Genomic DNA, 27,104 nt, shown 5'->3' with positions numbered 1-27,104 from the left:
AAAAAATAATGTGTTAATGACCCCACCTTGTTGCATTAACTTTTCGCACCTTTAAACTGTTGAGCGGTCTACTCTCGAACCTGTGTGGGAACGGCTAATGAATCAATTGAGCAGTCTCAACATGTCTGATAGCTTTTTTAAAGTGTAACAATGTCTGATTTTAACAGAAAACATCAAAGACGTATACAGTGATGGAAAAGTACTCGTTCTAACTACTTGTATGTCGATCATATCTTTTACTGAGGCTATCCAGCGATCCCAGTGATTCACTCGTTTGATTTGTTGATTCTAAGAGTCAAACTTGTCGACCTGCTGAAGCATTTGAAAGACGGTGACGTTCTGGGAGGGTAATGGAGGGAGTGGTGGTGTTCTAATGAAGGGAGTGATCTCAAGGTCTCCACCTTGTGTGAGGGTGTGATGCCGCTTTCGAACGGCTCGAGCCGGATCTGGAGGATCCGCTTCCATGCCTGTTCTTCTTGCTCCTTCCCCTTCTCTTTCTGCCATTTCTGCAGATGCCTCTGCTCTCTTCCTTATGCTTTCTGCAAACCTTTTTTCATGCATCCCTCCATCCTGCACAACCCATATTTGTTTTCAGTTTCCATGTCCACACTTTTGACTGAACTAGACAACAGCACGAGGAAATTGTTAACGAAAAAATGCAAGAGCGTAAAATCTAATTTGGACATTTTCTTCAATAAATTTATATCAATATTTTTTTCCTTCTCATTTGTTCTGTTTTCTTCAATAAATTTGGATCAATATTTTTTCCTTCTCATTTGTTTTGTTTAGTCAAAATGTATAGAAAGGGGAAAAAGTCATTAAATTTAAATCAAAGAAAAAATAATGTTGTATTCTTGTTTTCCTCCATCCTCCTCAATGTAAACATATTTGAAGTGATTGAGTTCTGATTATGATAAGTTGGTATGTTTTTAATATGATTCGACAGCACGTATAATTACATCTTTTTGCATGTCATGTGTCTATAATTACATAATGATTTGATAGCAAACTAATCAATTTCATTTAATCCTAATCCTTTATCTATTTCCAAGAATCTACTGTACCGAGTGGCTGCTGGTAAGACCTGGCTTTTTCAGAAGGAACCAGAATATGGGAATCCTTGAGGGCCAAACCTATATGAAGTCTATTGGATGTATAGCACATTTCTTTTGTACTTGATATTCTTTTTTTCTGTTTCAAGGCATAGTACTTCCTATTCTTTATAAGATATCGTTCTTGTTCTGTGTGATTCTTTTCTGCTAGAGGACCCCGAAAAATCTCCCTCCATGACTATAGTTTAAGATGCAGAAGTCCATCACCCAAAAGTCCCAATGGGTTCCTCAAACGTGTTAATTATTACTATTATTATTTAGCAAGCGGCAAGATACGTCAATTGTTCAGTAAACAGATTCCGAGCACTTATAAATGGGTTTATCTCCAATCGCATAACATGATTTCATGAATGCCACTGTTCTTGATAAGAAAATCAAAGCTAATGTCGAATGAAGAGATCCATATGAAGATACTGAAGATGATGAAACTGAAAGCTAAAGCATAGGCTTACGTTGATGACAGAAGATTGAGGCATTGGGCATTTCACAGGACGGTCTTCATCTCTTGGCTCCAGAGGGTGTTCTACTGGCCAGAAATCGGCTTCGTTTTCAGCCGCTTGTTGTTGTTGTTGTGGGTGTTGATGATGATGGCGATGCACTTCCATGAGAGCCAGACTCCTCTGTTGGGTCGCTATCGTCTCATCTGTCAAGTGAATTTCATTCTGTTCCTCCTCCTACAAAATGAGCTAAACATGCATCACAAAATCTCTCTCACCATTAAGCATAAAACCAGAACAGAAGAATTCTTCGCCATTGTAACACTCTCCAACCACCCATTCTGTGAAAATGAATGATTTTTTGAGAGAGAAAATGAGCGATATAATGAGATAAATGGAGAATACTTACTAAAACATCCTCGCATGAAAATCCCATGAACAAACCAAGCAGGAAGCAGAGAGAACGCTGATCGGTCTGTGTATGTGTGTGTGGTGAGGAAGAAGACACAGAGAGGGAGGGAGAAAGAGAGATAGAGAAAGAGAAGGGGGGGGGGGTGAAAAGCTAGGAAAAGAGAAAGAGAGCATAAAAAGAAGGGAGGTGGCGAGGTGGGATGGCTTGCACAGCGGAATAGGAAGAAGAAGGAGAAAGATTCCCATTGGGATTTTGTTTTCGTTCGAGTGCTTTCAATTTTCAACCTTTCGCTTTCTTTTTGAATGGGTCCTTGTCCCTCTCCTCCCTTCCTCGCCCAATCACACCCTCCCTTTTCTCTGCTTTTCAAAACGCCTCCACTGTACTTCTGGGGCTCACAAATCTGCCTTCCCCCCCTTTTCAACCTGCATTCTTAATCCCTAATAAATATTTTGTTGCATCTAACGCACATCACATACCCTGCTCTCTGTTGTTAAAGTATTCATATTTCATTTCATGCCACGCCTTTTCTTCTGCTTCATTTCATGGTTGTTCGATTCGGCAGAACGACAGCATTGTGCCCGACAATACAAGACCGTGCGAAAAATACAGGAACATGTGGCCCACGCGGATCACATAATATGATAAATTGTTGGGAAAAACTAGAAAGAAATGAGGAAAGCAAAATAAGCCGAAAGGCAAAGCGTATAGCGTCATGGAAGGACTTTAGTCCTGGTGCTTTTGAAGTAGCCGTTCGCTTCTTTCGAGGGAAGGTTCGTAAAGTAGGGACCAGCCACACTACACAGTTTACACACAATGTACGCACTTGCGTTTGAACGTATAATTGTAAGGTTCATCATCTACTTCAATGACAACGACATTTATATTATATTATATGTTGCTCAACCAATTCAATTTGTTTCGCATCATCACTCATCACCCACACCTGTAATCTAATCTTCAACCTGATTTGATATCTTCGTCAAATAGCCTATGTGGGTTAGACATCATACCCAAGGATTTGCCGTATACATACAAATATAGGCTTCATTTTGTGCTTATTAGGTGTTGGATGATAGGGTTAGAAACACGTTGGCCCGTGGATCAGTTAGTGCGAAATAAAAAAATATGCGTCTTATTAGTATTTTACCAACTCAAATTATTGACTCTATCGGGTAGGCCCAAACTTGAAGGGAAGGAACTGGTGGGGATTGGGGAGGGCCTGCTTTTAGAAGCTTATTCATTCAAGTAACTGTAAGGAAATTTAACGGCCGGTGAATCATTCTTTTTTCTTTTCCTTCTTTCAAATGTAGAAGCTAATCATTGCAACCATTTCTATTAGTGACATTCTCGGACTCCATCAGATGAATATATAAATATATATATATATATATTAAATAATAAGGACTTGTTCCCTTTGCTTGTGTTACTGTTAACCAAAGTCTCTTCAAAATCTTAAATGTATTGAAAATAAAAATTTATATATGCAAGGGTCAAAAGCCACAAAATCACTTATGAACGGATGCATGTGAGTTCAATTCAAAAATAAATGTGCTGCCACACCTTTTGAGTATAACTATAAGTGTTGACATTTTAAATATTAATATTTCACATAAATACACTCATTTTCAATTTCTTCTCACATTTCACATCACAAGAAAAAACAACAAATTCCTCCTTCTTATGGCATATTAACCTTAGCATACACTTCCTCTAAATACTAAACTAACTTCGATTGAGAAAATCAAATAAGTAGATTAATTATAAATATAACATAATCTCTTTAAAATACACTTATATAATATGACATTACGTATCAGTTTATAAATCAAGTAAATTAGTTTTAAAAAAATAAGAAATAAAAGTGATAAAATGAATTAAAATATTATATTTAAAATTAAATTTCATTCTCCAATTAACTTTATATGAGAGATCGGAATGGAAGGAAGTAATGTTTTTTTGGGTATAATAATCCTCCGACAGCCAATGTTCCACAAGCGGGTCAAAGTCATGGAAGCCCACTACACATATTGATATGGACTTGTGTCCCAGGCCCCTTTAAAAATGACAATTTAATATAATTATAATTATAATACACTGAATTGGTCTTTTTTTTTTTTTTTTTCTTTTTTTTTTTTGCCAAAACACTGAGTAGCAAATGTGTTTTTTTTTTTTTTTTCTGGGGGGGACCAAATATGGTTGGTTGACGCAACTCATTACCAGATCCAGACTCAGAATTCACCCTTCCCCTAAAACCAGTCACGTCCATGTGTATTATAACCCAGAAAAAGTCCAAATCACTCTAAAATTTTCGCAAAATTGACTTTCAGAGTTAAGACTGGAAAAAAAATTGAAGTCAAAGATGGCTGACCTTGTTGATTCTGGACACAGCATATTGCCCGATGGTGAAGGCTGTTCATCTTATTTCATATTTACGTAGTCCTTCCTATCATAGGATTGTTAAGCGTAATCATATACAAACATCTTACTAAAAATAGGTTTTTCGTTAAAAAATAATTAATTTAATTTCATCTCAAATCAAGAGGACGATATTATGATGTGAGGGGCCAAGAATGAAATAATCGGAGCAGTGCGTTGTTGTGTGACTGGAATTAGATCGGCCAAGAAGAGGAGGTTGGCGTGGCAGAGGAGGAAATGAGGCTCTGGCAGAGACTCGCCGGAGCTCTGAAAGACGGGAACAGCGTCTGGGTGGCTCGGCTGTCTCGCCGCACCTCCTTCCGCAACCCCGATCTGGAAGCCGCCGTCATCAAGGCCACCAGCCACGATCAGCATCGCATTGATTGCAAGAACGTTCAACGTGTCTTCCAATGGGTTCGCACCTCTCCTCTATACCTCAAGCCCCTCGTATGGTCTCTCGCCATGAGAATGCAAAAGACTCGAAGCTGGGTCGTCGCTCTCAAGGGCTTGATGCTCATGCACGGCATTTATTGTTGTGATCTTGCCATTGTTCAAAAGATGGATCGATTGCCGTTCGATCTCACCAATTTCAGGGACGAGCATGTCAGCCAAGATAAGGCTTGGGCTTATAACGCCTTTGTTCGTTCGTATTTTGCGTATTTGGACCAGAAATCCGCCTTTATATCCATGGAATTCCAGAAAAAGAGCAAACGGGGCAAGAAATCAGAGGACACATTGATGGAAGAATTGGAGAAATTGCAGGCGATGCAGGATTTGATTGACATGCTGCTTCAGGTTAAACCTGACTATGCGAGTTCGCATAATGGTCTTATTCTGGAAGCTATGGATTGCGTTATTGTGGAGCTTTTCGACGTGTATGGTAAATTTTGCAAAGGGATTGCTCGAGCTCTCTTGAGGATATACGATATTGGTGGGAAGATGGAGGCTGGTGCTGGGCTCACGGTTCTTCAGAAAGCAGCAACCCAAAGCGGCCACCTTTCTGCATACTTTGATTTCTGTAGGGAAATTGGCGTCCTCAACGCTTCTCAATGCCCCCAAATGGAGCGATTCCCTGATGGGTGTATCAAAGATCTGGAGAGAATCTTCAATGGGGCTGATGAGAAGGGAAGGTTTAAGGGTGATGATGAAGACAAGGCCATTGCGTCCTACATTAATGCCATTGCCTGCAAGGATGAACACAAGGGATCAGATGGTATGAAGACGGTAATTACAGAAAAGTGGGAGGTTTTTGATGATGAGATGGCGCTTGATGACCGAGAGAAAACAGCTTTCTCAACCAACCCTTTTGAAGAATCATATCGCATCGTACCCTACCAAGCAGTTCATAACCAAGTTCTTCCGGATTTAATCATTTTTTAGCACATGATGCCATCCCATGCTTGTCTCAGAGGGTTTGACTATACTAGTATCTATTTTTCATTTGCTTAAAGGAGAGATACAGAAAAGCATAAACCAAAAGGGTCCGTCATCTGACTTACAATTTATTGTCTATGGCGGAGTATAGCGAGTCCTTTCTGTTATTGTTTTCCTCCGCCAATGTTCGGGGTTTCCCAGCATGTAAGCTCTGTTGTGACCGGTTGAGTTAAACTATGATTAGATGTATAATAAAATTTTTGGTCCTCCCAGCACATTGTCCTATTTTCAAAATTTTGGAAGGCACGTTATGTGAAGAAGAGCAAACAATGTTTCATTATTCTGGTTTTCTGCAAAATGCGGTGAATAATTTTAGTGATGTGTGTGATTGGATTTCGGCTCTAGATCTTCTCATTGTATCAGATCACTTGGAAAATTCATGCTTGGCTGCAACAAAATCGAACATTATAAGTGAAGTTTCAGTTTCAGTTTTCCCCCTGTTTCTCTCCAATGCAGCCGCTACAAAAGATCCAATTAAAGCATGACATAAGAGGGAGCCAGATTGTACGAGACAAATGAGAAATTCTTATGCTGCCTTGCATCGGCATCATCCAATGGATGGGCTCTAGAAGCCTAAATGGAAGTATTGACCACGATACGTAGGGCCCAAATCTAAGCCTGCGATAGAGAGTGCCTTTTTCCTTTTCTGTTTTTTTTTGAATTGGACACATTAGATCGAACAGTAATTTTCCACTTGCGGAGAAACTTTTCATGCTATTAACTACAAGGTTATTAGCCAACAAGAATTTTTCGTGCCCAGCCAAACTTTTAAGGTGGAGAGGGGGTGCGACAGTTATTGGTTGAATTCCTAACTATTTCTCTTCAAAAGTTCGACTGTTTTAAGCGAAAACTTGTGCATTTGTTTATCAGTTTCCAGCACTCATCTCCATGTTAAATCCCTCTGCGCTTGAGGTCTTAGTTAAAGCACATAACTCAGCATACCGGCTAAATGGTGTTGTTAGGTCAAACAAGGAGGCATTTGCTTGAGATTTTAAGAATTGCCATGCTTAAAAGTATTGTTATAATTTATATATAGTATAATTTATTATCAGTTTTATATTGTTATATCATATACTCATATTAGTATTACCGTATTGATACATGAAAGTTAAAACCTCTACTGATAGGAGAATATTATTGACACGAAGACGAAATTAATAATAATAATAACACCAACAACTACTAGTAGATTTGTTTCGGATATGATGCAGCAATGAAGAATAACTCGAGGGAATATAATTCAGGTAAAAAAATCAAAAATTAAAAAATTTGAAAAGTAAACATAATTAAAAAAAGTAATTGATGTATTGTATGCACAATAAGAGATTGATGTATTGTATGCACAATAAGAGACAATATTATTTATAAAAAGAGAGAATTGAAAAAGAATGAAGCTGAAAATGCCAAAATGACCCAATTTATTACTCATTTCACCTCAGAAGTGAACCAAGCGCTATGCAAGCTTTCCCCCAAAGTGACGATAATCTATAAGCCAAGAAAAGATATGGATGCCTTTTTTGTATTTTATTTAATTTAATGCTTGTACTGAGCAGTGCACTCGACGTCAAGATTGGAATCCCCCACGTTCATCCACATCCATTCAAAGCAAAGTTTAAAAAGTGCTAAACCTTGGCAGCTGAACTGAAAAAGAAAAGAAAAAGCGTAGGCCCCGTAGCGTCACTTTTCATTTTCAGTAAACTGGATCTTGAACATACTATTGTTTAATTGAATCCCACCCGTCACAACAGCAATAACAATAACAATCTCCATCCGACCATCGTATTAGTGCACCAATGAGTCAATTTGGGAGTTATCTTATCCAATCCAGTGAAAGTGGAAATGATCCAATTATTCTTCATTTATTACCCTACTAACTTTTAAATAGAAAATTGCACCCTTTCATATTCAACCACTTTTAAAACGATCTGGAGACAACGCCGGCCTGACCCTTGACAAAAATTATTTGCCAGGCAAAATTAAGATGCCAAGACCAAAGCAGCTCCAGAGTCCAGATCATTCCTACAGTTAAAATGTGCAGTTCAATACCAAAGAAAACGTTTGACGTTACTTAGCCTCATAATCCTGTGTATATGAGATCTATATACACTTAACCAGTCTAGCCATCTCTTTAACTAACATCCTTTCATGCACAGCTGAATCCACCAGAAAATAGTGAAGAACTAAAAATTTCAATTCATGATAAAAGTTCGCTAGGACCTCATGCTGCATACACTGGGTACACAACACGCCTAACCATTTAACAGACAATTGACAGGCTGACTAAGGATTATGCTTGACCTTTCCTTGTGTCAAAATAAAATGTAACTCAGCCAGTTTCTCGTCTGATCTTTCAAGTTTCCCGGGGGAGGAGGGAACCATTGTTCAATCAAGTATTCTTGATCATGCCTCGACCATGGTCCCAATTCAACCATATGAATGTCTTCCCATTGGTATATTAATATGGTGTATTGATAAATTGATAATTCATACAGATAATTATCAACTAAATGTTATGTCTATCTTCCAGCTGAATCGAATCAATCAAATCAGACCATTGCACGGTAGATGACTTTTTTAAGAAAGATGATGGAAACATTGAATACAATCATGAAGATACATAATGCAAACAAGTACCTAGCAATTACTCAGATCATTTGCACAAAGGTAGATAGATATAAGACATCGTAAAGAAATCAAATTTTCGATGGCGAATCCACTTGAGGAAATCCTAGGAAATGACAGGGTATCTATCTAGGAGGGCAAGAGTTGGAGTCGAAGAGGGACTGGATTGGATGGGAGGAAGGAAGGAGATGGGCCAATCGCCATAATGTCACGTCTCGTAGGCTTGAAAAGAAATCATGGTACAGCTAATGGTCTGCTAGCAACTGAAAAATGAAGAAAACCTAATGAAGCACACACTCAAACAATAACCACACATCCACTGATGGGACCATCATAATGATTCATCCAAATGCATGCAATGATCAAATTGCTCAACTAAACAGTATCCAATTGCTCAATCATGAGAACACTAATTATGCATATTTTATCCCATCCATTCTTTACGGAAAGAAAAAAAATCAATGTTGTTGGCTAGAGAGGTTCACATTAAATAACTCAGGTTTCAATCTAAACTGTTTTGGCATGAGCAATTCAAAAGGCAAATACATTGTTTCCAAATGAAGCGGCCCTGAAGTATAAATGCAGCTAGAGATCACAGCAGCTAGACTTGTCTGTCTCACACCGAAATATACATGTATACATATAATGCATATGCATTATTAGCATTTCCTAAGATAGCCTGGTTGGCATTTTAAAAATTCAGAGTAGTTCCAAACCCCAAGCAAATGATAAATAACAGAATCTAGTATTTCTTTTGCCACATATAGACTTAGAAGATAGCATGAGAGAACTAACCCTATTCAACCAAATGATCACATTATACCACTAACTGATGAAGCTTTAAGCAAGAGAATAGATGAAGAGAAAATTGCTTATCATTAGAAGCAAAAAATGAATAAAAGATCATTGCATTGCAACATCTTGACAAAATTAAATTAAAAGGTGAATGAGCATCATCCAAAAAATAGTCTATCTAGTAGTAACTCATCCACATAAATCCCAGTGCCATATGACCCTGGCATCCCTTATCACATAAGCCGAGAGAAGAAAGGAACAAAAGAACCCATGTCCAAATTTAAGGTAGAAGGACGGCAAATGAAAATTCACGGATACCGAAGTACTCAACATCTGTGTGAAAGGTCACACAAGTGTATGTACAACTGAAACAGAGCAAATGCCTTGTGTGATGTGTCCCAGCAGCACCTCTTCATCTGATAGTGACAAACTTGTTGGTGCCATGCCTAGCCCAGTGAGTCCTCAGATCAATGGGATTAGCAAAATTATATCCTTCAGCTGCAAGTTTTTCCAAAACCTTCTTAAAAGCACCTTGACTCATTTTCCGTCCAGCTATCCTTGCACCGCGCCTTTTAGTGCTCATTGGCAAGGGATACATTGACACATTTGTGGTACAACAAGCTGATTGCCAACCACCACAGCCCCATCGATAACACTGCTGAGGAGCCCCAGTACACGAGCAAACAGGAATGGGTAGACCAGAAATGTCCATATCGATTCCATTTATCACAACCTCCATAGCCTTCCTTGCTGGCTTCTCACGTTGAACCAAAGCATTGCTATTATCCTTTGGCTTCCTTGGTTTTTTCGCTTTTGGAGTCTTTGGAGCACCCCCATTCTGCCTTTTCTTCAATTGGCCGACTTCCTTTTTAACAGGAGGCTCTTCAACTTGGTTCACCCTATCATCTCTTGATGTCTCAGGTGGCTGTATAATTTGCAAAGAAGGAGCTCCTGATGTTTCCGGAAGAACGGCATAATTAGGATTTGTGGGCAGCATATTGAGAAACCTGTCTCTCTGGCTGATCCAACTGTCTCTAACATAGTTAATTGGAATTGAGGCTTCTGAAACAACACAGTCCCGAGGGTGGAAGCTTCCATTTGGATTGACTAGCATGGTAGGATCACGGCCTGGCATAAATGGCTTGGTGTCTCGTTCTGTCATACTAGACATGAGCTGGAGACCCAGATGCCCCCCCTTGAAGGGTTCATAATAACCCCAATTGCGCATGTTCAAGGCATCATCGTCCATGAGAACTACACAACAAATAAAGATTGAAACTTTGTTATTTTTATTCCAGTTCCCATCTTTCAAAACGATGCAAGGCCTTAAAAACTCAAGAAAGAAGACGTCGAAGGACACCAAAAATTAACAGGCCGTACAGAAAGTCAGAGTTCAACGAAATATCAAAACATGCGACTGGATGCTGAGAAAATAACGGGAAACACAAGATCTACAAAATCCAGCAGATCCAATAAGCTCAGATTCCCAAAGAAAAGGCCAGAAATTCATCCAAGCAATACCGGGTCAAACCGCTCAAGATTTACCATTCTCACGGCACAAAAACGAAAGTCCCTCGATTTAATCAGCAAAAAGCGGAAAGTTCACGATCTGAAATTCGTCATGATTCCTACATTTTCCCATCAGCCAAACAGACAAGGAACAAAAGGAAAGCGGCGCATACAGATCGAAAAACCCCATTAAGCGAGAAGCAAACAGGCAAGGAAGGGGATTCAAAATCTCAGAACCGTAATAGCAGATCTGAGTCATAATGGGAACGAAAAACAAATCTATGAAACAGAAAATATATAAGGATCCAAATAAAAGGTCTAACGGTAGAAGGACCCATCTATTCAAAATTTTAATGAGAGAGAAAGAGGGGGGAGAGAAAGGGATGAGAGAGGAGAGAGAAAACTTACTTGGGTGGGTGTAAACGGCTCTTTAGGGTTTTGCCCTTCTGGAGAGAGGAGAGAGAGACCTGAAAGAGAGAGAGAAAGAGAAAGAGAGAGAGAGAGGAGGGGGAGGAGAGAGGAGAGAGAAGGCACCCAACGATGTCAAAGTGAGAGAGAAAGAGAGAAGAGGGAAGGTATCTCCATATCAATCTATCTATTTACGCCTTGCCAAATCGCCAGATTCAAAATTAAAAATTAATAGGAAACCGAAGGATATCAATCCATTTGAGAGAGATAGAGAGAGAGAGAGAGCGCGGTGGGGATATATATGGGAAAAAATGATTTATTATTATAAAATAAATGAGCGCTGTGGAGAGTGGAGACACAGACAAGGGAGGGTCCAACTCCAAGCACCTTTTTCTATATGGAGACTCTGCATTTTAATATCACAAACCAAACAAGGCCGACCTCCCCCCCTTTCAAGCCCATTTTGTCTCCACCTCCTTTCCTTCTCCGTGCCTAATTTGTTTAGTTTTCTTTAAAAACTAAAATTAATTCAGTAAACAAAAATTCACTTACCGCATTACTCAATAATTAATTCCAGTTAGGTGGAAAATAATAGAGCACTTAGGGCAAGATGCAAGATCATTGAAGATTGAAGCTCAATACCTCCCCACTCTCTCAGGTCTCTTAACTAGTTTTTTTTTTTTCAAAAACAAAATACTTCCTCCTAGTTTTATTTATGGGTTTTAAATTTAGGAAGGAATATGATCCATTTTATAAGTTTTAATTTGAATTTATCTTAACATTTAATGTATTTTTTCTACTGTTATTCTTAATTATTTTTCTTTATCACATTTACCATCAATTTTATTTATTATTCTTTATTATAAAGGTATATTTGAAAGTATATTTTTAACATATTTATTATTTTAAACTAATTTTAACTAATTATTCGTTATTTATAAATTAATTATTTAAGTGTTATAATAGAGTTGGATTTAAGAGTTGGCCCATCACTCTTATGGGCCAATTTCTCAGAACTTTCTACTCATTTTGGGACTAGTTTTGTAAAGCTGATCTTTAGCTAGAGAGAGTTTAAATCAACTGATCTTTAGAATCTAATCCGAACCAACACTCCAATTATAATGTTAAAAAATAAAATTAAATTGAAATGTGATTTTTTTTTTTCGTTATAAATTTCATAATCTTGTTCTGTTTCGATCTATTAAACATTTTATTATGATTTATGTAATTATATATATTCCTTCCATATGAAAAAGATAACTAAATTTATGTATTTAATGTATTTTTTCTACTGTTATTCTTAATTATTTCTTCTATCACATTTACCATCAATTTTTTTTATTATTCTTTATTATAAAGGTATATTTGAAAATAAAAGTATATTTTTAACATATTTATTATTTTAAACTAATTTTAACTATTATTCGTATTTATAAATTAATTATTTAAGTGTTATAATAGAGTTGGATTTAAGAGTTGGCCCATCACTCTTATGGGCCAATTTCTCAGAACTTTCTACTCATTTTGGGACTAGTTTTGTAAAGCTGATCTTTAGCTAGAGAGAGTTTAAATCAACTGATCTTTAGAATCTAATCCGAACCAACACTCCAATTATAATGTTAAAAAATAAAATTAAATTGAAATGTGATTTTTTTATTTTCGTTATAAATTTCATAATCTTGTTCTGTTTCGATCTATTAAACATTTTATTATGATTTATGTAATTATATATATTCCTTCCATATGAAAAAGATAACTAAATTTTATGTATAATTTCATCTTTCCCTTATATATATCCCAGGACATAAAGGATATTTAATTGTACCTAAATAGGTTAAGCACGCGACCACCCTTAATTGTCATTCAAACACATTACGAGTCAATAATCAAACGATATAGGTCGGTGTCCATAAATATCAATAGGTTTAGTAGCCACTTCCATGTCCTATAATGCTCTATGTATTATCACCCTTTTTAATGGCAACTAAGAATTCAACTGCTCCATATGTCATGTCCATTAATAGGCTTAATCTAAAGACGATTGTCCCAACTTTCTAAATTTGCAAATTGCAACGTTTCAGGCTTATCCAGACTTAAAAAGAACATGGAGAGTTGTTTCAGAAACAAACTTCAAACACACACGCACACCCTATTCAACAATGACCCAAAATTCTCAGGTTAGGGGGAAGAAAATAATAAACTGTGACCCCACACGCGGCTATGAAAATTAAATCGGCAGAGTATGATAACTGTGGGATTGTCAATCTTGCAGGAATGTCCATGGGATTTAATTATTTAACAGATAATGTCGTTTTTTTTTTCAGCCTAAATCTTATACTCCTACACTCCTTAATGTAGGATTTAACTGGAGAGTTGATGTTAGTTCTATAAGTAAGACCTATTTCATATATTTATCAGAATTTTCTCAAATTAATCCTATCGATATTCTTCCAAGAATATTCAAGTAGGAGAGGGAGGAAAGGAATTAAAGGAAGATACTTAAAGTATTTTAAAAAAATCATATTAATTAATTTAACTAATATCATTAATTTATTTAAAATAGTTAATTAGGTTTTACATTAAGGATCGAGGAATATATTACACAGCTACGTATGCACGAATATATATATGATCCCATGCGTAATCTAAAATTTATATATACGTACTAGTTGTATGTACACATGATTTCCCAACCTGCATTTGTGCAGTAATATAATTCCGATTATAATTGCAGCGGGACATTATTGTAGAAACATGATAAAAACACGCTTAGAGATGCAGACTAGAGGTTCTACATATTCTATGTGGTTTCATGAGTATGAATTGGAATCCCAAGGGAATCAAGGTTGGACTTGCCACGGAGCTGGCGTGTGAAGAATGCGTTCCAGTAATCAGACATAGAGATGGTCTTGAACATTGGAGGCCTTTCTGGAGTTACGAGGTTTGGCGATGGCCCTATCATCCCATAAAATCTGGCATTATAGAATGCGGCTATCGACATCCTCTCCTTCTCCGAGTTCACTGTCACCCTGTGCTCTATGCTCCTGTATATCCCGTTGCTCACAATCTGTCACATCATTACTGGCTTGTTAATTATCAAATGGGAGTGTTATATACTGTGCTGTAGTGTCTATAATATCTAATGATAAGGCTTTTGATTATGATTCTATCCCATGTTCAATCGAAATAGAAGGCCTTCCAATGTAATGTTGTTGTTGAGTTAGTCTTTTTAAGATTGAAGGCAGGCTTATAAATAAATGACATGCATCAAATACTTGTAACCCTGAAGTGAATAAGGGGGGTGATCTTTCCCATTTCTCCCACTCTGGAAATTCTCTTATATCATTATCATCGTCAAGTAGCAACACATTCATTAGTTTTATAACAAGATTAAAAATACCGATAAAATTAATAACCTCGAAAGTGTCTCCAACGTTGACGACGAAGGCTTGAGGAAGAGGGTTGATGGGGACCCAAATTGCATCCTTTTTGATTTGAAGGCCATCCACTTCATTGACTTGGAGGAGAATTGTGAGGGCACCAGCGTCAGAGTGAGGGTTGAGGCCAATCACCTTGTCTGGTTGAGGACATGTTGGATAGTAACTCATCCTCACTGTTTGCCATCCTTCTTCAAATAACTCTCTCAGCTCTTTGGCTTCCAGGTTTAGAGCTTCACCCATCAGCATAATCAGTTCCATTGCAAGTTTTCCTAGTTCTGTACAGTAGTTATTTAAGTTATCCCTGCATGGGATGGAATCGATCAGATTCGTTTCTTTTCCAGAAGAGTGTGTGTGTGTGTGTGAAGGAAGGATATACCTGAAAGGGAGGGGGAGTTTAGGGAATAAGTGGGGTATCCTTGCTTCTTGTGGGAGAGTGGTGAAATATAACAAATCAGCCCAATCAAGCTTCTGTTCTTCTGATACAACAAACAGCTGCCCATATCCCTCCCTTTCTCCTGCTTTCTTCTGGAACTTAGTTTTCTCTTCCATTGGAAGATTGAAAAACTCTTCTATTCCTTTCTTCACATTTTCCACTAGTGAAGGGCTCACTCCATGATTAACTAACTGTGTTATTCAACATTTAGTCTACTCTTAATATAAATTTACACACACAGGCACAATTATGATGCCTTCACGTAAACGTCTCTATCTAAAGAAATCCAGATCATCAATAGTCAGTTGATAAGAGCAACAGCATCTGACCTGTCATGTGCATATTATTTCTCGTCTACAGAGCGATTTGGATTCAAAATGATAAATCTACTAATAAACTGATGTGTGAGAGGTGGTATCTTATTGTTCAATGTAGACAGGATAATTAACCCAAACAAAACTCATATAAAAACCAAATTACTAAATGCTTACAAGTGCGTGATCACGGACCAAGACTACTCTTTGAATTTATTGGGTTATAAATAAAGATAGTGAAGTATATCCAATTTATCAGAACAACTATTTAGACCAAATTAATGTACAAGGAAACGTATATACCTCCCATCCTTTTTTCTGTGCGAACGGAGGCATATATGTAATGATGATTTCATCCACTTATTGTCCATAAAGTGACAAACCTGAAAGAAACCCCAATATTTGCAGGCATAATCAAGCTTTTGGAGCTCAGAAGCATGAGAGTCTGGAGACAAGAGCTTAGCCATATCTATCACAGGGGCTTGTGGTGGCGGTGAAGAAGAAGAAGCAGGTTCGGCTACAAGTTGAAGCTCAAGCTCAGGACGCACATATCTCTCTGGGATACTGGTTAATGGCTTCTTGGCTAGCTCCTGCACAAGAGGTACTGATACCTCAGTATCGCATCCGGTCTGCAGATCACTCAGTTTTGCTCCAATAGCTTCCATGGATGTTTTATTCTCTCTCTGCGCACGCTCCTTCGTGCAGCAAAAGCTTCTTCAGAAAACAAAGTTTCTTTGGAGCTTCTGCGTTCACCTCAATTCAATTATTGAATATTGCATGAGTTCTGTGCAGCTCTTTAATTAATGGTTAGGATCGTAAAGGAAAAAGAAATGAAGCAAAACGAAGGATAAGTTTTGTTGGCAGATAAGATTGGTGAAAACAACCTCTTCGGAAAATGGTTGGCTAGGATTTTTTGTTTGGGACAAACTCATATGTGGATTTGCTTGCACGATCAAAGCGGAAAAGATAAAAAATGGCGGATTTGCCAAACCAATCCGACTTGCGTCATGTCTTTCTTTCCTCTATTATGCAAATTAAACTAGATTTTTTTGGAACAGTTAATAGTTAAAACATCAAGATCTATATAATCAAAATCATATACTAGTCCTGGTCCTCAGTATAAGAATTAAAATCTATTGGATTAAATTTGATATTAGATATAAGATTTTAATTTATTTTATCTCCCAAATTTACAACTTTTTTTTCAAAATATCTGTATTAAAGGTTCTCATGATTTATCTGCATGCTTTAGGCCATGGTCAAGTTGAGATATGTATATAAAAATCCAAACCCTCTAATTTGAAAATATTTTTACTCAGTTTTGTTGAACTTTATGAATCTCCATACGCGTACAATGATCTAGACTTTAATTGAAAAATCAAAGTAACATGTGTGTAGCGCTACTTTTAGATTTATTTAATACAATAAAATTTAAATATAATACTATATTCAATATAATGACCCCGTATGTGTGTGCGCCCAGCAGAGCTCAGGTGTTTTATTATTATCTATATGATTTCCCATTGGCCATGATTGAGCTCTTGGTATATATGGAGCCTGCTCTGCCATGCATTCTGATTGTTACTGTAATCGAAAATTATTATGGAAACATGACGCAGCACTACTCATCACTTGAATACGCACATATGATTTCGCATCCTATTTCCGATTGTTACTGATAAAAAAAAAAAAATTTATTGTACAAACATCATATACACGCACAGAATTCTACGAGGTTTCATGAGTTTGATTTGGGATCCTCAAGGAATCAATGTTGGATTTGCTATGGAGCTGGCGCGTATAAAATGCCTTCCAGTAATTAGACACAGAGGTGGTCTTGAACTGTGGGGGCCTTCCTGAAGTTACAAGGTTTGGCGACGGACCAAGCATCCCATCCAATCTAGCACCAAAGAAAGTGGCCATTGACATCCTCTCCTTCTTCGAGTTCACTGTCGCTCTATGCTCTACGCTCTTGTATATCCCATTACTCACAATCTGTCCACATCATAACTAGCTAGTTAACTAATTATATTATTAACAACGATAGTAAACTCACACACACACATATACACTAACCTCGAAAGTGTCTCCGATGTTGACGACGAAGGCGTCAGGGACAGGGTTGATGGGGATCCAAGTTCCATCCTTTTTTATCTCAAGCCCGTCCACTTCATTGACTTGAAGCAGTATTATGAGGGCACTACCATCAGAGTGTGGGTAGAGGCCAATCACCTTCTCTGGTTGAGGACATGTTGGGTAGTAATTCATCCTCACTGATTGCAATCCTCCTGCGAATAACTCTCTCATCTGGTTGGCTTCCACGTTTAAAGCTTCACCCATCAGCATAATCAGTTCCATTGCAAGTTTTCTTAGTTCTGCACAATAGTCATTCAAGTTGTCCCTGCATGGGAACAAATCAGATTCTTGATTTTTCCTGTTTCAGAAGGGTGTGTGTGTGTGTAAAAAGGTTATACCTGAAAGGAAGGGGGAGGTTAGGGAACAAGTGGGGTTTCCTTGCTTCTGTTGGAAGAGTGGTGAAGAACAGCATATCAGCCCAGTCGAGCTTTTGTTCTTCAGACACAACAAACAGCTGACCATATCCTTCCCTTTCTCCTCCTTTCTTCTGGAACTTGGTTTTCTCTTCCATGGGAAGATTGAAAAACTGTTCCACTCCTTTCTTCACATTTTCTACTAATGAGGCGCTCACTCCATGATTGATCAACTGTTTTAATTTATTCAGTATTTGAGTTACTGCAAGATATATTTACACACTCGCGCGCTATTATAATGCCTTCACATAAACATCTATAGATCTAAAGATAAAATCCAGATCATCAATAGTGAGTTGCTAAGAGCGACGGTACCTGATCTCTCATATGCATTCCCTCGTCCAGAGAATACTTTAGATTCAAAATAATAAATCCACTAACTAAGCTACGCTGATGTACATGTGTGAGAAATGGCATCTTTAAAATTGTTCAACGACAGAATAACCAAACAAAATTCAATAAAAACCAAACTAATAAATGCTTACAAGCTAAGTGCGTGATCCATCATGGACCAATAATGCTCTTTTATTGGGTTACAAAGAAAGATATTGAAGTATATCCAATTCAGATCCAGCACATTTAGGCCAAATTAATGGTATATGAAAAAGTATACCTCACATAATTGTGTCTGTATGCGCGCATATACGTGATGATGAATTCATCTACTTATTGTTCATAAAGTGACAAACCTGAAAGAAACCCCAATATTTGCAGGCATGATCAAGCTTGTGGAGCTCAGAAGCATGGGAGTCTGGAGACAAGAGCTTTGTCATATCTATCACAGGGGCTTGTGGTGGTGGTGAAGAAAAAGAAGCAGCTTCGGAAACAAGTTGAAGCTCAAGCTCAGGACGCACATACCTCTCTGGGATATTGGTTAATGGCTGCTTGGCTAGATCCTGTACAAGAGGTACTGGGACCTCAATACCGAGTCCAGCCTGATCACTCAGTTTTGCTTCCATGAATTCTTTTGCAGCTCTTTAATTAATGGTTAAGATCGAAAAAGAGATGAAACAAAACCAAGGATAAGTTCTGTTTTCAGATAAGATTGGCGAAAGCCAACCTCTTTGGAAACCTCTTTGGAAAGTGATGGTTGGCTAATTTAATATGTGGGTTTGCTTGCACCAAAAAAGAAAAAAAGGAAAGAAAGGTGGATTTGCCAAACCATTCCGGCTTGCGTCCCTACGCGTCTTTCTTAATTTTCTGTATTAAATATGTAAAAGTTTTTTTTTTTTACCCATAGTTAAAAGTCAAAATATCAAGATTTAATTTATATTAGCATCTTAATTAGTTAACTAATTTTAAAATATTAAAAGTTAGATAAATTAATTATTTATAATAAAATGTGTGTTAATTTTTTTAAAATATCCTCTTTAATAATATATTTAAAGCTATCTTTATTGAAATCCACTTAGTATATACAATTAATAAAAACATTTTTAGACAAAAATTAAAAAGTTAGTAAATAAAATGAATTGAAGTTTTTTATATTTAAGACTAAAATAAATCTCTTATCCAGCTAAGAGAGTATTATATCATATAGTTTATTACAAAACGGGCAATATAATTTTATTTAGAAGTTTGTTAATAAGTGCATAATTTATAATTTATAATTAAATGATGCAAACTTAAAAGATATTAGACTGAATTTACAAATATTCGTACCTATTTAATTTAGTTTATATATTTTACCCCTCAATTTAATTTTTAGGTTAAAAAAGATATTTCTCCACAAAAATATCCTCATATTTTTTTATATATTTTATATTTTGCAGATGAGGGATCCTAAAGGGATGGGATACTTGGCTGTAGTTTGCTTCGAGACCAAAGGAGTATAAAGAGGTTGGGGAAGCATGATGACAAAAGACGTTAAGACTAGAGTTGGTAATAAGAGTTGGACTTGTGAATCTAACTTGCCAACTCGTGAAAAATGGAGAGTTAGCCAACCCGCCAGTAAACAAGCATTTTTAACCCACACCACTAGGCCAGCAATCCTCTTCGGGTTAGCTTGCCAACCCGCATTTTTTTTAAAAAATTTAAATTATTATAATTATATCATTATATATTATATCCTATCTAAAAAATTTTAAAAAATACTTATATAATTTATTTGGTACTCTCAATCAAATATTTTAAGAAACAAAAATTTTATTATATTTTTTTAGATATTGTATAAGAAAAAATATTAAAAAGTAAAAAAATTTCAAAATAAATAAATAAATGATGGCTAGTTGGCGAGCAACCCACCAACCCACCTTGGCGGGTTTCAGCCAATTTGCCTTCAAACAAGCTTTTTTAACCCAACTCATATGGGTTCATCCGGTCATGGTTGCAGGTTGGCTTGTATTATTCAAAACTATAGCTTTATGATTCAATGAGTTGTTGGTGGTGAGAGTTAGCACTAATTAAAAAAGGACTAATAATTCAAGATAATATAAAGACATTTTAGAAATAGTTATCACCGTAATAGAATAAAGAGTAAATCCAAAAGACAGAAACTAGCTACTTATTATATAGTGAATCCTGAGCCCTAATGTATGCTTCAAGTGATTGGTTTCTTCATATAATTAATTATCTTCTGCCTTTATTTTTATTTTCAATCTATTTTCTTTAAATAACTAATTTTATTGCGATCTCCTTAGTTATTAATTAATTGGATTAATAAAACAGAACCCCCCTAGGCATACGATCCAGGGATACCATGGCATTTATTACTACGATAGATCCCGTACAATGATCTAGACTTAATTGAAAAATCACAGAAACATGCATGCATGCAGTGCTCCTTTTAGATTTATTGGATACAATAAATACATACTACTCAATAATGACGCCGTGTATATGTGCAGCCAAAGGGAGCAGCAGAACACGGGGTCTAATTTCCCACTGGCCACTGGGCTCATCATCACTTAAATACACACTTTATGATTTCGCATCCTGTTCTACATACATTTCCGATTGTTACTGCAATAACAGAAAGTTATTGTACAAATTAAACATCACACACATAGATATATGGAAGAGAGCTGCTAATTCTATGTTGTTTCATGAGTTTGATTTGCGATCCTAAGGGAATCGAGGTGGGATTTTCCATGGAGCTGGCGTGAGAAATATGCCTTCCAGTAATCAGACACAGAGATGGTCTTGAACTGTGGGGGCCTTTCTGGAGTTACAAGGTTTGGCGATGGACCAAGCATGCCATCCAATCTAGCACCAAAGAAAGTGGCCGTTGACATCCTCTCCTTCTTCGAGTTCACTGTCGCTCTATGCTCTACGCTCTTGTATATCCCATTACTCACAATCTGTCCACATCATAACTAGCTAGTTAACTAATTATATTATTAACAACGATAGTAAATTCACACACACACATATACACTAACCTCGAAAGTGTCTCCGATGTTGACGACGAAGGCGTCAGGGACAGGGTTGATGGGGATCCAAGTTCCATCCTTTTTTATCTCAAGCCCGTCCACTTCATTGACTTGAAGCAGCATTGTGAGGGCACTACCATCAGAGTGTGGGTAGAGGCCAATCGCCTTCTCTGGTTGAGGACATGCGGGATAGTAATTCATCCTCACTGTTTGCAAACCTCCTTCAAATAACTCTCTCACCTCTTTGACTTCCATGTTTAAAGCTTCACCCATCAGTATAATCAGTTCCATCACAAGCTTTCTGAGTTCTATACAATAGGTGTCCAAGTTATCCCTGCATGGTGATGAATCAGATCATATATATATATATATCGAATACTTTCCATGTGGTGTGTCTAAGAGTGTAGTGTGAAGAGTACCTGAAAGGAAGGGGGAGGTTAGGGAATAAGTGGGGTTTCCTTGCTTCTCGAGGAAGAGTTGTTAAGAACAACATATCAGCCCAGTCAAGCTCTTGTTCTTCAGACACAACAAACAGCTGCCCATATCCTTCTCTTTCTCCTGCTTTGTTCTGGAACTTGGTTTTCTCTTCGATTGGGAGATTGAAAAACTCTTCCACTCCTTTCTTCACACTTTCCACTAATGAAGGGCTCACTCCGTGATTGATCAACTGCGTTTTTCAATATTTAGGTTCCTCTAATGGAGAATAGTAAAGTACATTTCACACACTTGCGTGTTTCGTTTGTAACAAAAGCCTCATGTATTTACTGTTTATACAGTGAGTACCTGAGAATTTGTGTATAGAAGTTGGAGGAGAAGATGGCAAACCTGAAAGAAACCCCAATGTTTGCAGGCATAATCAAGCTTGTGGAGCTCAGAAACATGGAACTCTGGGGACAACAACTTAGTCAGATCTATGACTGGGGCTTGTGGTAGAGCTGAAGTGTTAGACTTAAGTTGAAGCTCAAGCTCAGGACGCACGTATCTCTCTGGTACAATGGTTAAAGGCTGTTTGGCAAGCTCCTGGACAAGTGGTACTGGAACATTAATACAGTCTCCACTCTGATCACTCAGTTTTGCTTTCATAGCTTCCATGGATGTATATGTACTCTCTCTCTCTCTCTCTCTCTGTACACTTCTTCACGGAGAAAAAGTTCGATTAATAAACATTCCACATGTTCTTTCGAGCTCTCCACTAGTTAAGAGGGCAGAAAAAAAAGTAAAACAAAATGAATGATAAGCTCTTTTGTCTGATATAAGAAGAGTGAAAACAACCCCTTCAGAAAATGGTTATGTGAATACGTGGATTCGCCGTGTCAAATTGGCTTGTGTCCTTGTTTTCTAAATTCGATTTTTAGCTGGACTTTTTACCCATCAACATCAACATCTTTATAATTAATGTAGAAACATGTTTCATATTGAAAACAGCAGAGATATGTCCAAAGTTATCGAGTAGGATATCTGCTGTTTTATTATCACTTTTTTGTTTGTTTATATGAACACCTAGTTAAGGTAAGAAAGTTCAACCTTTACATTAACAAAAAAACATGCAATGCTTCCTTTTCCTTTGAATTTTTTTATACAATAAACGTTAATATATATTGTTCAATAGTAACATTTGATAACATGCATTTTTATACTCCTCCGACCCTAAATATAAGATTTATTTATAATATAATTTACACTACAAAATGAGTTTTATATTTATGACTGGAGAAGTATATTTAATACCCTCATACATATATTATTATATAATTATTCACCTTAATTAATTTACACTCATCAATTGCTTTACTAAAAACTTTTAAAGTTTAATTTTCAATTTTATATTTTCTTTTTACACTAAGATAACCCAATTTTTTAATGTTATTTTATGCTGATTATATGAAGATTATTTGAAGACAAAATTACAAGTGAAGCTGGACAATATAATCTTGAACGGGAGAAAAAGGCACTTCATAGGAATTTTATTAGCTTTGGAAATACTGGAATAAGTTTCTGTTTAAGGTTTTCAAAGGTCATCTATTTTTTCTATAAGAAAAAAAAGGAGGCCCGGTTTCTTTCTCTGCCGCCAGACTCCATCTTTTTCACTTATATCTTTTAGCACTGAGCGACCTAATTTTTTCTCTTCGTTTCTTTCTTCCCCCATTTGGCCATTTCTAGCCAATAGACCTTTTTTTTTCCAATTGTTTAATTAATCTTTTCGTAGCCAAAACTCTAGGTGATTGTTTGAAGAATTTTGCTGTGATAATCCATTGCATTTCAAGTTCAATCCAGGTTGCTAAATATAGTGTTTAGGTCGAATTAGTTGTAAAAAAGATAGGAGTAATTGTTGATTTAATTGCTTAGTTTGAATGGGGTATTTTGCACCTTGATATAGCTAGTCTAATCTGCATTTCAGATTTAGTAAAATTTCCCTTTATTTCAATTGATTTGTTTGACTATTTTGTGCATTCAATTTCCTGATTCAAGATAATTAACTTCGGTTATGATCTCAAGAATTGGTTTAATTTCACATTATCCGAGTGTCAGACACCATATGTTCAGCCAACATAAAAATCCAAACACATACGGCAACCAAACGCTGCCAATCTTATGCATCAGGACAAAAAGGGTGCCAATCTTGAGGGAATGTTCGTTGGGTTTATGTTTTTTGCGTTCATAAGCGACCTCTTATTGTACACATAACTTCCCGTTGAACTCTTAGTATTCACACACGCACACTGAGGCAGAATTATTACGCCTCCAGTCCTCCACATCACCTGAATCTAAGGGATAAATTCCAAAATAAACATTTGGCAAGAGCACGGCATGTCTCATGCATTATTATATTCCTCTTCTAGAGAGTAATATCTAGATTTAAAATAACAAATCTACTAGGCTCATGCGTGAGAGAGATAGTAGCTTTATAATTGTTCAATGAAAGAATAGTCAAAATAAATACCTGCAGGCTAGCTAATTACGTGCAGCCTAAAGGACCAACAAAGATGAGGTGTTCTATTATTATACATAAGATTTCCCATGGAGATGTTAGTATATATGGAGCCTGCTCTGCCGGCCATTCTGATTGTTATTGTAATAAAGAAATTATTTCAGAAACATGATACAATAACAACACACTTGAATACGTCCATACAATCATCTCCCATCCAGTTCCGCAGTCACGATTGTTACTGCAATCTAAAATTATTGTACAAATATGTCACACACAGACACAGACAGGAGCTTCTATGTGGTTTCATGAGTGTGATTTGGGATCCTAAGGTAATCAAGGTAGGACTTCCCACGGTGATGGTGTTTGAAAAGTGCACTCCAAAAATCAGACATAGAGATGGTCTTGAACAGTGGAGGCCTTTCTGGACTCACGATGTTTGGCGATGGCCCTATCACTCCATCCAATCTAGCACCAAAGAATGTGGCCACCGACATCCTCTCCTTCTTCGAGTTCACTATCGCTCTATGCTCTACGCTCTTGTATATCCCATTGCTCACAATCTGCATTGCCATCATTAATTAAGCACTAACAATAATAGTAAACCCACACGTATGATATAATAATTTGTCGCTAAATATACTTATCAATTAGTAACCTCGAAAGTGTCTCCCAGGTTGACGACAAAGGTGTGAGGGAGAGGCTTGATAGGCACCCAAGATCCATCCCTTTTCACTTGAAAGCCGTCCATTTCATTGACTTGGAGGAGTATCGTGAGGGCAGTAGCATCAGAGTGAGGGTAGAGGCCAATCACCTTCTCTGGCTGTGGACATGCAGGATAGTAATTCATCCTCACTGATTGCAATGCTCCCTCAAATAACTCTCTCAGCCCTTTGGCTTCTATATTTAGAGCTTCTCCCATCAGTCGAATCAGCTCAATTGCAAGATTTGCCAGTTCCATGCAATAGGCGTCTAAGTTATCCCTGCATGCGTGTTGATTAATCAGATCGCTTGTAAATGTGTGTGTGTGAGGATGAATATACAAGAGTGCGCCGCTGCTTTTGTACATGCACGCATGTATGTGTGAAGAGTACCTGAAAGGAAGGGGGAGGTTAGGGAATAAATGGGATTTCCTTTCTTCTAGTGGAAGAGTGGTGAAGTATAACATATCAGCCCAATCAAGCTTCTGTTCTTCAGACACAACAAATAGCTGACCGTATCCTTCCCTTTCTCCTACTTTCTTCTGGAACTTGGTTTTCTCTTCCATTGGAAGATTGAAAAACTCTTCCACTCCTTTCTTCACATTTTCCACTAATGAAGGCCTCACTCCATGATTAATCACCTGTTTTATTCAATATTTAGGTTACTCTAATGGCAAATAAAAAAGTATATTTCACACATACTTTTTTCATTTGTCTATATGAGATTGGAGGAGAAGATGACAAACCTGAAAGAAACCCCAGTGTTTGCAAGCAAGATCAAGCTTGTGGAGCTCAGAAACATGGAAATCTGGGGAAAACAACTTAGTCATAACTATAGCAGGGGCTTGTTGTAGTGGTGAAGAAGTGCTAGATGCAAAGTGAATCTCAAGTTCAGGAAGCACATATCTCTCTGGTACATTGTTTAATGGTTGCTTCACTAGCTCCTGGACAAGTGGTGCTGGCACATCAATACAGCATCCATCCCGATCACTCAGTTTTGCCTCCACAGCTTCCATGGATATATGTACTCTCCCTTCCTCTCTCTCTATGTCTGTGTGCACACTTCTTTGTGCAGAAAAAGCTTCTTCACCAGTTCAAGTAATAGAATTCCACATGTTCTTTCGGGCCCTTCAATGGTTAAGAGAGTAGAAAAAGAAGCAAAACGAAATGAATGATAAGTTTTGTCAGATGAGACGAGTGAAAACAAACCCTGCAGAAAATTGTCCAAGTAAATACGTGGATTCGCCAAACCAAATTGGCTTGGGCCCTTATCTTTCTTTTTTGAATTCTATATTGAACTAGATTTTTAAGTTTTAACCCATCGCAGTTCTTAAAGGTAAAATCATCCACACCAACGAATGCATGATTAATGGAATCTTCATTGGATTTTTTTATTATTTCGGTCCACAAGGGACATTTTATCACACAAATGATTTCCCCTTGAACTCTTGTTATTGCAATGAAAAAAAAATCACAGAAGCATGGTGTGCCTGCCATTCCGATTGTTATTGCAATGAAAAAAATTACAGAAGCATGGTGCACAAACACACATACCAGCTTCTATGCGCTTTCATGAGTCTCATTTTGGGTTCTAAGGGAATCAAGGTTCGATTTCCCCTGTAGCGAGGTTTGGGGATCCATTCAAGTAATCATCCTGTCCAATCAAGCACCAAACAAAGTAGCCACCCACATCCTCTCCTTCTTTGAGTTCACTGTCGCTCTATGCTCTATGCTCTTGTATATCCCATTACTCACAATCTATCACATCATTGATTAACTAATCAACTAATTATTTAAGCTCACATATAATATTCAATCGGTTTTTTCACTGACTGTTACTTAATTACCTCAAAATCATCTCCAAGGTTGACAATGAAGGCACGTAGGAGAGCGTTGATCGGAACCCAAGTAGGATCCTTTTTCATTTGAAGGCCGTCCATTTCATTGATTTGAAGGAGTATTGTGAGGGCACTAGCATCAAAGTGAGGGTTGGAGCCAATCACCTTCTCCGGTCGTGGATATGCAGGATAATAATTCAACCTTACTGATTGTCATCCTTCTTCAAATAACTCTCATCTCTCACACTACTCTTTTAATTTTTTGGTTTATAAAGAAATATTTTAAGTTTATACGATTCGCAATAAGAATTGAGACCAAACTAATGGTAAATAGTAAAGTATACTTCACGTGCTTACATCTAAGATAGACTCATTATATCAATAC

General features: G+C 37.2%; 5 protein-coding genes across 10 annotated transcripts; 1 reads left to right on the top strand and 4 right to left on the bottom strand.

The window, feature by feature from the left end:
* Window positions 1-98: 98 nt before the first annotated feature.
* Window positions 99-2,089, bottom strand: LOC114724767 (uncharacterized). 3 transcript variants are annotated; one of them, XM_028911211.1, is made up of 3 exons: window positions 1,959-2,089; window positions 1,565-1,786; window positions 99-570 (listed from the first exon to the last, which is right to left on the bottom strand). In XM_028911211.1, exons 1-3 carry the CDS (start codon window positions 1,983-1,985, stop codon window positions 289-291), a joined length of 531 nt encoding a protein of 176 aa, XP_028767044.1. In that variant the 5' UTR covers window positions 1,986-2,089; the 3' UTR covers window positions 99-288. The 3 variants fall into 3 exon arrangements, with proteins under 3 accessions (XP_028767044.1, XP_028767045.1, XP_028767046.1); XM_028911212.1 differs by having other exon boundaries at window positions 1,565-1,783; XM_028911213.1 differs by having other exon boundaries at window positions 1,565-1,798; window positions 1,959-1,977.
* A 2,195-nt stretch (window positions 2,090-4,284) lies between these two features.
* On the top strand, window positions 4,285-6,015 carry LOC114724778 (putative clathrin assembly protein At1g25240). Of its 2 annotated transcripts, XM_028911228.1 has the most exons (2): window positions 4,285-4,289; window positions 4,619-6,015. In XM_028911228.1, exon 2 carries the CDS (start codon window positions 4,839-4,841, stop codon window positions 5,754-5,756), a length of 918 nt encoding a protein of 305 aa, XP_028767061.1. In that variant the 5' UTR covers window positions 4,285-4,289; window positions 4,619-4,838; the 3' UTR covers window positions 5,757-6,015. The 2 variants fall into 2 exon arrangements, with proteins under 2 accessions (XP_028767061.1, XP_028767060.1); XM_028911227.1 differs by lacking the exon at window positions 4,285-4,289 and having other exon boundaries at window positions 4,550-6,015.
* A 3,274-nt stretch (window positions 6,016-9,289) lies between these two features.
* LOC114724734 (protein BASIC PENTACYSTEINE2-like) lies at window positions 9,290-11,361 on the bottom strand. Of its 3 annotated transcripts, none has more exons than XM_028911169.1 (2): window positions 11,145-11,361; window positions 9,290-10,481 (listed from the first exon to the last, which is right to left on the bottom strand). In XM_028911169.1, exon 2 carries the CDS (start codon window positions 10,474-10,476, stop codon window positions 9,640-9,642), a length of 837 nt encoding a protein of 278 aa, XP_028767002.1. In that variant the 5' UTR covers window positions 10,477-10,481; window positions 11,145-11,361; the 3' UTR covers window positions 9,290-9,639. The 3 variants fall into 3 exon arrangements, with proteins under 3 accessions (XP_028767002.1, XP_028767003.1, XP_028767004.1); XM_028911170.1 differs by lacking the exon at window positions 11,145-11,361 and adding an exon at window positions 10,749-11,053; XM_028911171.1 differs by lacking the exon at window positions 11,145-11,361 and adding an exon at window positions 10,773-11,053.
* Window positions 11,362-13,757: 2,396 nt separating this feature from the next.
* On the bottom strand, window positions 13,758-18,727 carry LOC114724753 (probable 2-oxoglutarate-dependent dioxygenase At3g111800). Its single transcript, XM_028911194.1, has 8 exons — window positions 18,570-18,727; window positions 17,806-18,053; window positions 17,408-17,732; window positions 17,064-17,326; window positions 15,715-16,045; window positions 14,961-15,208; window positions 14,561-14,885; window positions 13,758-14,211 (listed from the first exon to the last, which is right to left on the bottom strand). The coding sequence occupies exons 1-8, from the start codon at window positions 18,651-18,653 to the stop codon at window positions 13,945-13,947; spliced, it is 2,091 nt and encodes a 696-aa protein (XP_028767027.1). The 5' UTR covers window positions 18,654-18,727; the 3' UTR covers window positions 13,758-13,944.
* A 2,185-nt stretch (window positions 18,728-20,912) lies between these two features.
* Window positions 20,913-26,535, bottom strand: LOC114724752 (uncharacterized). Its single transcript, XM_028911193.1, has 9 exons — window positions 26,436-26,535; window positions 25,628-26,009; window positions 25,275-25,522; window positions 24,839-25,163; window positions 24,480-24,743; window positions 22,077-22,310; window positions 21,671-21,918; window positions 21,261-21,585; window positions 20,913-21,179 (listed from the first exon to the last, which is right to left on the bottom strand). The coding sequence occupies exons 2-9, from the start codon at window positions 25,895-25,897 to the stop codon at window positions 20,913-20,915; spliced, it is 2,181 nt and encodes a 726-aa protein (XP_028767026.1). The 5' UTR covers window positions 25,898-26,009; window positions 26,436-26,535.
* Window positions 26,536-27,104: the final 569 nt, after the last annotated feature.

The sequence above is a fragment of the Neltuma alba genome, unplaced genomic scaffold (assembly GCF_004799145.2).
Source record: "Neltuma alba isolate B1F8T4 unplaced genomic scaffold, ASM479914v2 tig00012197_pilon, whole genome shotgun sequence".
Lineage (NCBI taxonomy): Eukaryota > Viridiplantae > Streptophyta > Magnoliopsida > Fabales > Fabaceae > Neltuma > Neltuma alba.
The sequence above is the reverse complement of the archived record's forward strand: the minus strand, read 5'-3'. Positions and strand labels throughout refer to the sequence as shown.